The 16,971-nt window shown below is 40.5% G+C and overlaps 2 protein-coding genes across 2 annotated transcripts in view; one reads left to right on the top strand and one right to left on the bottom strand.

The window, feature by feature from the left end:
• The window catches only part of LOC108679352 (protein brunelleschi-like), a 48,850-nt gene that overhangs the window by 16,744 nt on the left and 15,135 nt on the right, over window positions 1-16,971 (top strand). The window contains 5 exon segments of the mRNA XM_047884204.1: window positions 12,340-12,507; window positions 13,288-13,479; window positions 14,240-15,012; window positions 15,014-15,217; window positions 16,308-16,482. Of these exon segments, the coding sequence (XP_047740160.1) occupies window positions 12,387-12,507; window positions 13,288-13,479; window positions 14,240-15,012; window positions 15,014-15,217; window positions 16,308-16,482 (1,465 nt within the window). The 5' untranslated portion in view covers window positions 12,340-12,386.
• Window positions 2,914-3,336, bottom strand: LOC108679353 (keratin-associated protein 6-2-like). The gene has a single exon (XM_018167958.1). It carries the CDS (start codon window positions 3,334-3,336, stop codon window positions 2,914-2,916), a length of 423 nt encoding a protein of 140 aa, XP_018023447.1.

Raw genomic sequence — 16,971 nt, 5'->3', positions numbered from 1 at the left:
GACCATGGTACGCACAGTTAATATTGACGTAAAGTTATCAGCAGGGCGGTAAACTGGAGAGTTTCTAGGGGTATTTGTGTTTGACTTCCTTGGAAGTTACTCGTAGCGTTGGCTTCTCGGTTGCTGTGGTGATGTGGAGGCCCACATATCCTGATCTGCCCAGATCATTATTTGGTATTAACATGCTCAATCATTCTCGTATAATTCTAACTTTCGTTATAGGTTATCGGTAATATCACAGCTGTAACTATTCTATCTGCCTCAGCTATAGTGCGCTGATATAAGTATGCATTAACGCCAGCAAAAATATGATTCTCAACATTAACTTGACCGATCGTCTGGTTAATGATCATTGCGGGATTTGGAATCTGGAATAATTGTATATTTTTAAACTTAATGCATAATTGAGACTTGCTGCATGATTGAGAATTTTGAATGATTATATCAAACCGCATGTCTAATATTTCTTCTGCATGACTTAGACTTCTTCTGTATACAGACTTTCTGCAGGGAGACTTCTGAATGATTGGGCCTTGCTGCACAATTTCGACTCGCCGCATGAATAACTTTTGAATTCCCTCTTTAGTTATGACTTTGAACATATGATTCCTTCTTTAGTTATGACTTTGAACATATTATTCCCTCTTTAGTTATGACTTTGAACATATGATTCCCTCTTTAGTCGAGAATGTGTAAGCCAAGGAAAGCTCACCTAAGAAGACGTCGTGCCGGGAGCGCCGTAAGCATGTCTACAGCGGAGTGCTAAACCGGTTCTTGGGACAGCCACGGTGGCGGTGGTGGTGCAATACACGTAGAAAAATGAGAGAATTCCTCTAAATTGCGATGCACATTTTGTCCTTATGTGTGTCATCGTGGTCCAGTTTGGCCGGTATAAGGACATATCAGTGCTATGTGAAAAAATGTCGGTATTTGTGTAATGTGATATACAGATATATAGGTTTCATCTACACCATTTTTTCGGGCGCTATGGCTTGGGACTTGACTATCTGGCTGTCAGTTATTATTTATGTTAATGAGAAGACATTGTTCATGTTTGCCAAACTCGACTATTCCCTATAGTATATAATTCTAATTTTTCGAATGGTGAAAAAGTTTCAAGGGGCGATAATATTTATCAAGATATTAGCTTCGCTTTTAACAATACAGGGTGCACTCATGCATACAAAATCCTGCCTTAGGGTGCAATGAAGAATTTTTTGCCAGGAAGGTATGGAATTAAAATACGAATGATCCCTTATTACATAATCGCCGGGGGGCGCATGGGAAGCGTATAGGGCGCCCGAGAAGCGTATAGGGCACGCATGAGAAGCGTATAGGGCGCATGAGAAGCGTATAGGGCGCATGAGAAGCGTATAGGGCACGCAGGCTGTCTGGGGTGAGAGCGTAGCTACTTGGCATGCGAGGTCACGGCAGTCGCACGTGTCAGATGACAAGCCAGCCGCTCATATCGTGTTGCTCGCAAATTTCGTTTTCAACGTTTCTGGAGACGAACGTTCCAACACGCTCCACTCCAAGAATGGTTGACCTAGAAACAAGTGACGAACGTGGCTTCTTTTCTTACGAGGTATAACTTTTTTTCTTTATTTTAAATACAACACAAATTGGTCACAGAGGGCTGGACTGGGATCCTTTTATGTGAACGAGTGCTTGGTTCTGAAGAAACTTTTTTCGCTAGCCAATTTTTATATGTAATCAATTGAGTTTTTAAATGGAACTATCGATAGGCTGTACTGCTAGTGTAGTATCTACTCGCTTTATTATCGCAATGTAGCGAGTAACCGGCACAATTTTCTGAAATTCTGTTGGGAAATTTACTTTCTTTAGACTCGAGATGAAGCGAGTAACATGCGTTATTATCTTGTGTAGTAAGAGAAGGCAGCGCATAACTTTCACTGCGCCCGCCACGCTCGGCTGGCTGGACTTCCTCGCTACTCTCTCTTATATGGAATGCTTTCGCGAGTGCAAAGTAGCTGAGAGTGCAACTAAGTTGTGACAAAATTGAAAACGTAATCCTCGTATTCAGTCACCGACAAATCTGAACAAAAGTTTTTTTTTATTGAACTATACATATATGTACTGTTTGCCTCGGCTTCATTGATCAGATTGATGCAGTGATACCCTGTCCCATATAATTCATTGTCAATGCACAGTGCACCAAGCTGTGATTGCTCTGATAAGATACCCTGCAAGATTACCTTCACAGCAGTTATGCAAGCTTGTTATTTTGACACTTGCTGGAAGTTTTGTCGTCGTTCAACTTGTTATTGTTGAATTTACTATCATCGTTGAATTTGATATCGTTGAACTTGATATCGTCGTTGAACTTGATGTCATCGCTGCACTTGTTTTCATCTTTGAACTGGTAATCATCTTTGAAATTGTTACCATCGATGAACTTATCATCGTTGCACTTATTATCATCGTTGCACTTGTTATCATTGTTGCACTTATTATCATCGTTGCATTTGTTATCATCGTTGCACTTGTTATCATCGTTGAACTTGAACTTATTATCATCGTTGCACTTGTTATCATCGTTGAACTTGAACTTGTTATCATCGTTGCACTTGTTCACATCGTTGATCTTGTTATCGTTGCACTTGTTACAATGCATACAACTTGTTCCCATTGTTGAATTTCTTAACATTGTTGAACGTAGTAATATTATAGAGAACAGAATTCGTTATTTATTCTCTGTGCGTTTAGCCGGCGGCGAGCAGGTGCTAAGTGGCGTCGGCCTGACCTCAATGCCGCTGAGCTCACGCCGGACCCGTTACTGCCGCCGCTGACCTCGCGCGTGTGGCGTCGTGCTGGACGTGTGTGGCGTGTGCTGGACGTGTGTGGCGTGTGCTGGACGTGTGTGGCGGCGAGTGTTGGCGGCATTGTGGCGTACTACTGGGTGAAAATTGTGGCGGTAATGTGGCTGTCGTGTGGACCACAAGTGTGGCCGTCGTGTGGACCACAAGTGTGGCTGTCGTGTGGACCACAAGTGTGGCCGTCGTGTGGACCACAAGTGTGGCTGTCGTGTGGACCATAAGTGTGGCTGTCGTGTGGACTACAAGTGTGGCTGTCATGTGAACCACAAGTGTGGCTGTCATGTAAACCACAAGTGTGGCTGTCGTGTGGACCACAAGTGTGGCTGTCGTGTGGACCATAAGTGTGGCTGTTGTGTGGACCACAAGTGTGGCTGCTGTGTGGACCACAAGTGTGGCTGTCGTGTGGACCATAAGTGTGGCTGTTGCGTGGACCACAAGTGTGGCTGTCGTGAGGACCACAAGTGTAACGTACATGATGCGTGCGCACGCCACAGCGCATTCATGCTTCAGAACACGTTACAAGCATTGAACAACGTATACTTCTTCGTTCAACACTCGCTTATGTCACTCTTAAACTCGTGTTACTCCAGGAATATTAGTTTATTGATAGATTTTCTCTTGCTTTTTTTCGAAAATTCTTCCTCTTAGCTAGCACTAGACCAGAAAATTATAACTGCAAAGTAAAAAGTAATTTTAAGTTGAGCTGAGCTGTGAAGTGTGAACTGAACTTGAAGTGAGCAACAGATGCGTGATAGCCAAGATGTTGGCGTGCGTGTTGATCGCGTGCGGGAAATTACATGGAAACGAGTCTCGGAGGACGCTCACTTCTGGTCCTGTACTGACCAATTTGTCGTACGAGTCTCTCATTGTTGACCAAAAGTATATGCGTGAGTCTCGTGCGGGCATCAGTGCGGAAAATATCATGGAAAAGGCTTCCTTCTGAGCAAATAGTACATATTTTTACGAGCATTTGGGTTATTTTTAGCGCATTTTCTCATTTATGGAAAAAAGGCGCTATTGTACTCGTCGTGTCCGTCCGTCCTTCTGTCTGTCTGTCCGTCTGTCTAGTCTGTCTGTCTGTCTGTCTGTCCGTCCGTGACTTCACGTTCTCGTCGACGAGAAAAAGCGCTCTCTGTCATTCACTGCAGTGAGTACTGAGTTATATTTTTACTATAACAAAAGTTTAAACGATGGTTAGTTGTGCGGCTCATTGGATTTGCTGCGTTCTCTTGAAAATAATCTTGTGCTTTGTAATTTTGATCGAAATGCTAAAACTTGTATTTTTCTCGATATTTGAGCTGTTGCTACTCGATAGAATGGATAAATTAATTTTCATAACTTTATCTTCAAGGTGTTTTTAGTACCATTGGGCTTCAGTAACCTGTTGATTTATATACATGTTAGTTAGGGCTGTTTTTTTACTTGTTGAGAAAATTGCAGAAGTTTATGCCACTGAAAATCTTTTGATACCTCTTTTTGCCTGTCAGCAAAAAGCCAGGCGAGGTAGGTACTCATTTTAACCTCATTTTAACCTGGTAGGTACTCATTTACCTAGACCTGGTACTCATTTACCTGGTACTTATTTACCTTACCTAGATCTCATCCTGGCCAGGATGAGATCTAGGTAAGCAAAACTGTCGTGGTTGCCAGGCTTCTCCTGCGATCGTGGGAAGGGAAGCTGCGTGACGCAGCGCTGTATCATTTGAAGCTCGTGACCTGCCTCGTGACCGCGTGTGGGAGCCCAGACCTGTCATGTCGCAGCGCAGCCAGCGAAGAGTTGAGATAACTTCCACGATCTGGAGTACGAACGATTAAATTCCATGAAGAAACTTATCAATATTATACTGCTTGTGTCTTGGTGAAAGACATGCTCCGTGACCACGTTTGGGAGACGTCATCCGTCATGTCGACGCAAGCAGCGGAGTTGAGATAACTTCCACGATCTCGAGTACGAACGATTAAATTCCGTAAAGAAACTTATCAATATTATACTGCTTGTGTCTTGGTGAAAGACATGTTCCGTGACCGCGTTTGGGAGACGACATTCGTCATGTCGCGATGCAAGCAGCGGAGTTGTAAAACTTCCACGATCTGGAATACGAACGATTACATTCCATAAAGAAACTTATCAATATTATACTGCTTGTGTCTTGATGAAAGACATGTTCCGTGACCGCGTTTTGGAGCCGAAACCCTGGGCGGAGTTGTAAAACTTCCACGATCTGGAGTACGAACGATTACATTCCATAAAGAAACTTGTCAATATTATACTGCTCGTGTCTTGGTGAAAGACATGCTCCGTGGCCGCGTTTGGAAGCCTAGACCTGTCATGTCGCGGCGTAGCCAGCGAAGAGTTGAGACAACTTCCACGATCTAGAGTACGAAGTTAGGAACGATTAAATCATCTGTAGAAACATATAAATTATGTTGCTGCTAAGTTTCCGCTCTTGTCCAGCTAAAAGCCCTGGTGCGTGACCGTGTGTTGGTGCTAAAACTTGGCTCAGACAGAGGCGAGTTGAGAAAATTTTCAGGATCTGGAGTAGAAACGATTGAATTCCTTGAAGAGTTTATAGCTATCAATATTGATATTATTAATGAACAATCTCAATTTGGCAAATTAATTTCTAATGAGAGATAGATTATTGGCAACCGATTTCATGGCGAGGTAGAAACGTACGCGCATGATGTGGATAGTTAGGAATGAAATTAATTAAAACCCCATAGATTGTTCACAAATTTCCAATACCCTTTCCAGACTAATTATATGAAATCCATATTACATAATTTTATTCGTAAATGCTCATTGAGTGTCAGAGGATTCAAGAAATTTCTTTACAATTAATATTGTGAAACGACTCTTCTACCAGTCCAGCAACGACCAGCCAACGTTTCGCGCGGCCAAGCAGCTATGAGTGCGGTCAATCAACTTCCTCCGTAGCTCCAGAAACTCGAATGCAATTTCTCCTTTCTTTCACATTTCTTGGTTTAGAAATGACGTAGGTACTTCGTTTAGCGAGGTTTTGACATTACCTTTATTTCTTGTTCTTTTTTAGCTCTATTTATGAAGTATGCAAAAAATTATTAGAAACTAGAACTGTTCAGGTAGTGTTTTGATAATTTTTTGATTTATTATACATCTTTCCCTAGTCATCTAGTCGATGTTAGAGTCTAGAGTGCGATAAAACAGAATTGCTACGTAGATTATTGTATTGTACGTAACTAAGTTATTTTTCAAGTCATTGTGCCAGCTTACCTTTTATTCAAGAATTTCCCAAACCTATTTATTTTGACACATCGAATCATTGATTTACCAGCGCAATTTTTATTTCAATAAAGCGGTGCATGGTGCTGTGCTGGGGTTTCAAGAAAATCTCAATTACGGTGGCTCCAAAATTTGCTCACCTTGTTACCAAAGAAAACATTTCCACGAAAACCCTGTTATCTCGTTCTTAAACGCTGTCGTTATTGATATATTTTTGGCTAAGTCAAACTATTACCTTATCCGTTGTAAATTAATTAAAACCCCAACTCTTGCTCGATCATCCCTCCATTCCTCGGTCTGAGGAATGTGTCGCGGCAATCAGTTGCTGCTTTGCGTGCATCGCCGCGGCTGCCCTAAGGCAACTCAGCGGCCTTGCGCTTCAGTGCCTGTCTCGTTCAGCTCCACACCTTGATTTTTTTCACCGTGTCTTTCATTTTTGGCTCATGGACAATGGAGGTTTGGTCTCAATGCTCCCTGAAACTGCGGATTGTTACGTTGCTCAATTTTGGCTGCGAGATTTTTGTCATTTAAATCAAACACGATTTCATGAACTCGTACCAAGCTAAAGTTTTCGGACGTTCTAGTAAATACGTTCATCAATTATGTGGTGCTAATAGGTTTCGATTTGTTAGTCAACTACACCTTCAACAAAATATTTAAATGAGTATGTCCTTGAATTATTGCATTTGGTTTCGAAGCCGGTATAAAAAAAAACTTCGCCACGACGTGGCGTTTAGTTGACCTCTATGCAGCGCTTGTGCCAGTCAAGCAGGAGCCATTTGATTCCGAGGGCTGAAAAAACTGGTTCTTTTGAATTAGGAGAACTGAAGTAGTTATGGCCAATGCACTGCAGTACACAATGTAATGCAGTACACTGGTGACGAGAAATCTCACACGGCTCATTAATGTTTGTTAACGATGTTAACGTTGTTAACAATGTTAACGTAACATTAACGTCGTTAATGTTAACGTTGTCGTATTTGATGTGATGGTGTTAAACAGTTAAAAATGTTCGGATAAAGTTAAAACAACTACCGTTTTGTTTTAACTGAGTTTATAAGCTGATGACGTCGTAACAATAAATACGTGCACTGAGTTTGCGTATTATTCATAGTATTGATAGACTATTGCAGGGTGTTCTTTCTCATGTGAGTATTCCGTGTTCGGCTGAGATATGTTCCTGTGCATCACATGTTCCTGTATGTTGTTCACATTGATCACTATTTAAGCTTTAAGGCGTGTTTCAGCACTCCCTCACACTTACCTATTATGAACCGCTGTCGTGCCGGAACTCCCAGCCCCGCGCCCAACACGTAAACTTTTGGATCATTGCGCTCGTATTTTACGAACTTGTGTTCCCTGTGAAGCTAATTATTCGAACGATTATTTTTGGGCAAGTTTGAATCAATGTGCTGATATATCAATATGTAGTGCCAATAGGTTTCAATTCTTCTATTAACTTGAACATGAATGTTGATACATTCGAAACGTCGTTAAATATATTATTATTCCTTGTTGCTACGTGCTTTTTTTTGTTTTATTGTCGTCTTCTGAATTTTTTTTGTTTGCTGCCTGGTGTATTATGCTTTCTTTTGTTGGTGGTTATTCTTCGTTGTTTTTTCAACAAAATTTTGTGCTCTCTTTTTCTTATATCAATATTTCCTCCTGACCCTCCACTGTATTATTCATTCGAATTTCAAATAAGAAGAATTTCTATAACGCCTGCACGATGTTGTGGTCTTGGTATCCTTGGTCTGCTCTATACTAAGTGACCTTCGCTGTAAGGAGAAAGAACTTCTTCATTCGGAAGAAAGTAGAGGAAGTCTGCTAACTAGGTACTCATCTAGAGGCCTGCTCGACTGCGGCAATGAGTTTGTCGGAAACGAGAAAAAGGCGTAGCTGGCGTGTTTGATGTGTTGCAAGCTCGGCTTCCGGGGGAAGGCAATCAAAACCTCTACTGATGAGTGGCGTCAGCCCTAGCTTTCCTACCTCCTCAATGGCGTCGCTGTGAAACTGATGCCTATGCATTAGTTTACTATGAACTGCATGTTGATGTTAGATTATGAACTTTATCTGCCTATACTAACATCATAGCCTATGCACATACTTCAAGTTATTTCAATGCTGATTACTATAAGTATTTGTGCCCTTGCTTTATTCTTTATTGCATCGAATTTTCTCCTATTTGGCCAAGGCGATATTCGAGAAGAGTGTCAGAAACTGTCGCCCTGTTGTTCTGATTATGTGACACCTTTGGGTGACTTTATAGTTTGTGTACTTCTATGCACAAAGACGATGTTATTATGAGCGAATCATTCAATTGATGGTGAAAATGTTGAAGATTGTATCTCGACCTTATTTATTACTCGTTTTCGTTTCGTTTTCTGTCATGGAAGTTCCGCTATTAACTCCTTTCCGAAACATCCGCCATGCATGTTCCCTGCTTCCTCAATTCTACGGACGGAGCGAGTCAATAATTGTTGCGGCATTAAATTAAGCTTTCGACTTCTCAATTGCTATTCATCTCTTCCAACTCCATTGATTTCCGCAATGATGTTTTCCGATTGAATATTCTTTCAATTCAATAACATCTGTTAATGAGGCAAGGTAGCAAATTTTGGAACTTAAATATATAACATAGAGACTGTATTAAAACACCACTTGGAGCATTCATACTATTCAAGTCATGGAAATTATCTACAAAATCAATTATTTGATAGCAAAGAAATCGCTTGAAAATTTGCCACTTGCATATATGCATAGTTCAGCTCAAAAGTTGTTGGTTAAAGACTGCTCCATCCGTCAGAATTCGGTTTTACTTAGTAACCGAATTTTCGTCATTACACACAAAAAAAGTCGAGGCAAACCTTCTCACTGTGCACTGAAGCTCAGAGATGTATTAGCTCCAAGCGAACAATAGTCGTCTTGAAAAGCCTTCAATTTACAAAGGAGTAGCCCCGTTTTCCAGCATTGCAACGCGAACAGGTTTATCATAACAATGCGCAAAGCGTTTCATCATTACTACACGTAGTAGTGTTTCACCATTACAAGGCGCCGTGATTCACCATTACAACGCTCCGTATTTCACCATTACAACGCTTCGTGTTTCACCATTACAACGCTTTGTATTTCACCATTACAACGCTCCGTATTTCACCATTACAACGCTCCGTGTTTCACAATACAACGCTCTATTTTTCATCATTATCACTCCGGGTATTCATTTTTCTGGGCACGCGCTTCGCGTATCGTCGTATTGCGGGGGTTGGATTCCCGAATATAATTACCAGTATGCCAAACTCTTAGTCAAGCACTTTTCAGAATAGAAATAAACATTATCTATGTATTTATTTAATAATTCTCAAAATAATGAGGGTTACACGACTCTCCGTTAATGTACACTTGAAAATGATCGCGTCGTATGATGAACTTTTCCGAAATTGCACTGAAGTCGCTACTTCGCTGTCAGTGGATCAGATGTCCGGAAGTGATTGTGTCCTGTTAAATCTAGTAGTCATTCATCATTAGGGTCAAAATTAAACTTTTTTTTAATTACGCGTCACCTCAATATTGTTTGACGGCTCTGCTTCCTGGTTTGCCAACTCAAAATCAAGTTGGCCTACAGAAAGTCTGTTGGCTAGTACGCCTCCGCCTGAATTAAAATATTCATGGTTTACGTGACGTTAATGAGTTAAGACTTTGGCGCGTGCTCAAATAAATGGAATATGTTATTTAATCAGTGGATGACAAGGCAAGCGTTATTAAAGTGTTCCAACGATTCAAAGTTTCATGTCAGAAGATGAAAAATCTGCATTTTACCTTTTTCAGCTGGTATCTTAGTTGTTTAACCTTCTATTGCCCAGTTTGTGTTTAATGGAGTGCAGCCTTTATGACTTTAATGTTGTCGTATGTTATTTATTTGCCGGTAAAGGTTGTTCCCACGGCGCCACCTTTACTGAGACATTACAGGATAAGTCGTGCGCTGTAACTGTCAAAACCTTGAGAACCCTTCAGAGGGGTGACAGCCGCCCGACCCCTACTGCTATCAGCGTGAGCCCTGCGTGAACCTTACGCGTGGTGCTGCTGGTACTGATGATGCTTAAGTTGGCACTGATGCTGGTACCGATGCTGCAGGAACTGCTTGTGATGCTGTCTTCTCCTGATGCTACTGTTTGTGACGTTTCTGATGCCGTTACTACTTCTTATGCTGCTATACTACGGTACTACTATTGTTGGTGATGCTAATATATCTATCCTTGCTGCTGTTGAAGTCTGTGGTCTCTCAGATGTACGAAAACTCGTCTTAATCATCAAATTTGTGGCTTTAAAATTCATTTTTACTGTTATTTTTCTTACTATGCTGCCCAATTTTGATTCAAGTATATATTCCAATGATAATTGATGTGATATTTTTCACATCGACCCACTGACATTATTTTGTTTTACGATCTTTGAAACAATTCTGGTAATTCAAGGCCCTCCGACAAAACTATTCAGAGTTTCGGTGCATGATTAGGTTTTAGTGGTGGCACTTGGGGTGTTCATCATTTTGTTGTATTCAAGTGTAGGAAGTACAGTGATCAAAATTGAAGTAACTGAAACTCAGTTGGAGATGATTCTGTACGAGTTACCGCCTAATTTTTAAAGATTTAGGTAAATGAAATTTGTTTATTTACTATATTTATAATTATATTATTTATTTATATTTATAATTAACTTAAGGACCGGTTGTTAAAGTATTTTAAAAGATACTGTCAATTTAAGTGGCTTTCCCAAGCAAGGACATCTCATTAGTATAGTGTCAGTAAAAGTGGCTTTTTACCTTCAAATATTGCCTTGAAAATATCGCCGATAAAAGTGACGCGGTCGAGTTTTAAAAGTATTGACAGGTTACACTATCTACTCTACGGTAGATCGAAAACTCAAATCGCGCTAAGAATAATTTCGTCTTCTAAAAAAAGCTGGCTTGTACTGCAGGTTTCACTTTGTGTTCTCGGGGCTTGGGACGTGAGCATATCAGCAGCCTGGCATCTGATTTATAGCTTTCCCTAACATCCGCCCTGCCTTCTGCCTCGCAATCGCAAGACGAGCCATTGCATTCTAACATGACGAATGTGCTACGCGATTCAGGATCCAGGTTATCAAGATGTTTCATTGCTCGCGCCATCAAACTTTTCTTGAATCGCAGTTTTTGTAGACATTCTATGCAATCAATCTCTTGCGTAGGTCTTGAACGCATTTTAAAAATGAAATGCAGGTGCATGTGCTTCGAAAATTGCTATACTCGGGTTTTACTGTTTTTTGTTGTATAAATGAGAATTTTTTTGTCGTAATCGTTTTCTATCGTGAACTTATCATTTTTTGGGGGGCTAATGATTCGACTAAATTTCTAATTCTAAACGTCAGCATTAGTTTATTATTGCAATTTTTCCAATCAGTTGTTGAATTAATATTTAAGAATGTTTTTATTGTAAGCTTTGCAGACGCCTATATTGCGATAAACACTCATAATTTAGTTCGTTTTAACCTCATGAATTACTGTTTCAAAAGGTGCGTCGTGACATTACACCACTGCATAAACACTGACACCAATATCGAGAAATATTTTTATTTTAATGATGAATATTTTCGTGTTTGTGTGTAAAGACACGAAGACAAATTTAACGGAATTAACCGTTGTTATATTGCGTAAGGAAAATATTATACCGAAAGATATATATTGTTGACCATAACTAGAAAGTGTAAGCACTCTTTTCTATGTAAATCATAACGAATTGAAAATCTTCGATTTTGGTAGCAAAAAATTTCTGATCATGAGTTCTGTAGACAATCCGGGTGTAGTTATTATATTTATCGTGTAATATTTCCATTAACCGTATTTATTTAGCAAATAAATAGTGTATTACTTCCATTGATTGAATTTATTTCGTTTGTTTATGGTGTACTTATACTATAATTATTCTATGCCGTGAGTATCTTACAATTTGTGGTGTAACTTTTATGTTTGGTGCAGATTAATCATAAAGTTATCTCGTGTATATGAATCATAAGTTTTATAACGTCTATAGTCGATATTCCAGTGGGCGACGGTTAGTGCAGATTAATCATAAAGTGAGATAACTTTATAATTATTATTATACGGTACCGGTATATGAATCATAAGTTCCATCATAAGTTCTATCATCAGTTCCATCATAAGTTCCATCATAAGTTTTGTAACGTCTATGGTCGATATTCCAGTGGGCGGCGGGGTGCGTTAGCGCGGCCCCCCGAGCGCGGTTGTCCCGATGAGGTCGAGCGTGAGTGTCATCCTATCAAGCCCTCCACCCGACACTACCATGAGCTACCCTGACTACCAGGCACACCCCCACCACCACCGCTCCCTCCTGGTGCTAGTCGCACCTCTAGGTGAGTACCTACCACCCGACACTACCATGAGCTACCCTGACTACCAGGCCCACCCGCACCACCACTGCTCCCTCCTGGAGTCCTGGTGCTAGTCGCGCCTCTAGGTGAGTACCTACCACCCTACACTACCATGAGCTATCCTGACTTACTATGGTTGTTGAAGATATATTTTTTTCTTGTTTTCTTCGTGTTGTTTTTATCGTGTTTTATTTTCTTTTCTGCTCGCTGAACCATTAGGTTAGTAGATGGGTACTAAAAACTCACTGAGTTATCGAGAAAATACTTTCAGTGAATAAATAAACAAAATAACACTGATCTTTATCATGTATTTCAAATCTATTCTTGTTTCGCTCGCTTATGTATACTCGTATATCAATATTCTACTGCATGTATGTATTATGTGTATGCATGTATATATTATTTACACACGCGCGATCGGTGACCAGAGAATTCGTTGATTTATATTATCAGTGAGTGGAACTTTCCTTCAGATGACGTTCCACCCCCTGATAATATAAATCAACGAATTCTCTGGTCATCGATCGCACGTGTGTAAACAAGTAAATCCTTACATCTAATAAAAAGTATATATTATTGTGTATGTTATAGATGTTTACGTGCGGCCCGTTAATGATCATGCGTGTTATATTGCACAGGCACGCGCGTCAAGAGCAAGTCGTTCCAGCAGCTGCAATCCTGCAGTCATATATCCTGCAATCCTGCAGCCATATATTCTGCAATCCTGCAGCCATAAATGCTCATGCGTGTTATATTGCACAGGCACGCGCGTCAAGAGCAAGACGTTCCAGCAGCTGTACGAGCGCATCAGCCGCGTCAACCAGCTCAAAGTCAGCGACTCAGGGGGCACGCAGCGCCCTGTATGGGTGTCTTACCGCCGCGACTATCCCGTCGAGAACAACGACTGGGGAGACTTCCAGACACATCGACGACTGCTTGCCATCATCACCATCGGTCAGTGTCGCACATATTCATAGTTAGGCTGTGAAATTTAAATAATAGGCTGTGAAATATTCATGTTTAGGCTGTGAAATTCAAATCATAGGCTGTAAAATATTCGTAGTTAGGCTGTGAAATACAAATCATTGGCTGTATAATATTCAATTGATTGATCGAAAAAAATCAATCAATTGTAAAATTGATTTCCGTGAAATTTAAATGATGCCGTGAAATCTTCATGGTTTGGCTAAGAAGTTATTGGGTGAGCAGTTTTGAACGGGTAGAGTGGATTTTGAGTTACCATGTTGCACTTTTTTCTTTATATTCCACTAAGGTTATCAGTTTAGATGTAGCTTTCAAAATCGGCTTATTGATCTTGATTAAGCGGCTTGGCATCTTCATTATTAGACTGTATACGTCTTANTACGTCTTACAGTACATCTGACCTCCATTTGTTATCTCTATTTGTAAAAGTAACATAAAGATTAAATAAAGATTTGATTTTGTTCATTCTAGTTTTGCTTAATGGATGTCATTCATGTAGTTGCTTTGGAAGTAATTCCTTGATAATGAGGAAGCAGGAAGGTAGTGTGAACCTAAGCTCTGTTCTCTGCTGAAGAAGTTGCCAACCATTACTTTCAATTTCTTAATTGCACAAGTTACTCGTGTAATGTTGTCGTGATTAACATCATTACAAAATAACATATTTTGTATTTTATATTTTTGTTATTTTATAACAAAATAACATCATTATCAAGCCGGAATTCATGTGCAGGCCACGTGGCAAGTCAGAACGACTTGAACGAAGTATGTAAGCAACACGAGAGCTTGAAGGTGAAGTACGCGAGCACCATCTATGACTCGCGCTGCATTATCCTCGGTTTGAACTCGGACGGCAGCGTCCATAACGAGAATGCAAATGAAGTCACCGATGCCCAATCGTCCAAAATTCCTGACCAAGTCGACGGTGGAGATGCCGTTGCGTTCCTGCATGGCGACCGAGACAGCGGGGTTTATGATAACCTTCTCACCGAAGACAGGGTATCTGCTGACGGTGATCTGAATCACCACACCTCTAATGGCCATGTTTTGGGTAGTGCTCTTAAGAAACGATGTGACTCTTCATCTCAGTCCGACAGCGGCCAAAGTTCAGGCGTGAAACAAAACGGTGGCTTAAGCTCCTCCAGCAGCGACTCTGGCAGTGAGAGTGCCGTGGACGGTTGTTGTGTCACGGACACCGAGACTTCTAATGTCTCGGTTACAACCTTAACCGGCAGTCCTAACGCTATCAACGCTTCATCAGACTCGCTACAAGAACACAGTAGCAGCGATTCATCCATGACTAGCACAAACACCACCGACAACAACCTCATCAACGGCAACACCGAGCAGCACATTAAAGGCTTCAACAACAACAACAGCGTCGTTAACGGACCAACTCAAACTCGTGCCATCTTACAGCCTCCTTCGTACTTCAAGACGCGGGCTATGTTCTACCCCACAGCCGAACACGCGCTCAATATAGAAGCCACGCTTCACGAGTTTATCAGTAACTCGTGCCATCTTACAGCCTCCTTCATACTTCAAGACGCGGGCCATGTTCTACCCCACAGCCGAACACGCGCTCAATATAGAAGCCACGCTTCACGAGTTTATCAGTTCACTCTTCTGGGTGCTCGAGTCTAAGCGACTGGATAAGAGCCAAGAGAAACTTGATCGGCCGCCTCTACTCTGCGCGCCTTTTGAGAGAAAGGTAAATTTTCAGTGGCTTTTGAACCAATTATTTAAAACATCCCAATAGAAAGTGCATAGATATTTTAATTAACCATACCTTACTTTATCTTGTCGATGCGATGTTCATTTTCTATTACAATATTGTCACTAAAATTTCAAGTAACTCTTGCATCGTAAATCCATTTATTCAAAGAATTTTTTTGCAATTCAAGGAATATTATTTTTATTAAATTTTTTATGGTTCAAATTAAGTCATTCTATTCGAAGGACATGATTAAATCTCCTCTAGGGCTGCTCAGAAGAATGAATTTTAATTTTTTGGATCCATTAATATCTATCGTTGATTATCACAATTTTTATCATTAACTATTTTGTATCTATTAAAGTGAGTGAGTGACTGAGTGTGTATCTATTAAAGCGCAACGAATGTCAATCATTGCGACCAACGAATTCTTTTTTTATTAGGTGCCAATTACGTTAGTATGTAAAATGAGCCAATGCCAATTCTCAAAAGCCAACTAAAAGAATAAGGTTAAATGATACTTGAATTCAATAAGAGCGGCTAATGATAATCATGATATATGAGTTACTATACTCATACATAATGATTCTCATTACTAGCCTTTACTAGGATTTTTCTATTATACTATTAGTAGCCTTTACGTTACTATAAACCAATTCGTATCATTAATGACAACGAATGATAACCCTTAATTCTAATAATTCTCCAGGACATGGTTGGCTTGGACATGAACTCTGGGTCTAGTCCCAAGTGTTGCGTGGGACCATCGTTACTATAAAACAATTCTTATCATTAATGGCAACGAATGGTAATCATTCTAATAATTCTCCAGGACATGGTTGGCTTGGACATGAACTCTGGGTCGAGTCGCAAGCGGTGCGTGGGACCATCGTTACTATAAACCAATTCTTATCATTAATTGCAACTAATAATAATAATTCACCAGGACATGGTTGGCCTGGACATGAACTCTGAGTCTAGTCGCAACTCTGGGTTGAGTCCCAAGTGTTGCGTGGACCCATCGTTACTATAAACCAATTCTTATCATTAATGGCAACGAATGGTAATCATTCTAATTATTCCCCAGGACATGGTTGGCTTGGACATGAACTCTGGGTCTAGTCGCAAGCGCTGCGTGGGACGCCTGAAGAAGCAGCTGGGCGACCTGTGCCTGCAAGTCGGACTCGTGGGAGAGGCGGCGCAGCACTACAGCCAGGCCGCTGATATCCTGCGTGCATCCAATGACTGGCTATGGCTTGCAGGTTAGTCAACTTAATTCATCATATTTATCTTTATTATTCTTACTTAAGACCTGTACGAACATATGCCTCTGGCTATGGCTTGCAGGTTAGTAATATTAATTCATCATATTTATGTTCATCAGTCTTACTTAAGACCTGTACAAACATATGCCAGTGACGCCCGGTTATTGCTTATACGATTACCATGCTAACGCTACCGCAGTAAACCAAGTAGTATGACATCATTATTCGGAATTCCATAACTCAGGCACGGCAGTCAGATATCTCTACACTTATTCAGCATATTTATACTCACTATTCTTACCAAGGATCATTACTTATTTATGCTTCCTATGTTTGACTCTGGTTTGCCGGTAAAATATCCTTGCACTTTTTTAACTTATGCCGCTCATACTTCACCTTGTTCAAAAAATATGCACAATTATGTGCCTAACTCGGCTTTCAGAATATTCCAGTACATTTATGAAAAAACTTCAATTTCAACTTATA

The sequence above is a fragment of the Hyalella azteca genome, unplaced genomic scaffold (genome assembly GCF_000764305.2).
Source record: "Hyalella azteca isolate HAZT.00-mixed unplaced genomic scaffold, Hazt_2.0.2 contig14857, whole genome shotgun sequence".
Lineage (NCBI taxonomy): Eukaryota > Metazoa > Arthropoda > Malacostraca > Amphipoda > Hyalellidae > Hyalella > Hyalella azteca.
This window is presented reverse-complemented; position numbering and strand designations above follow the sequence as displayed.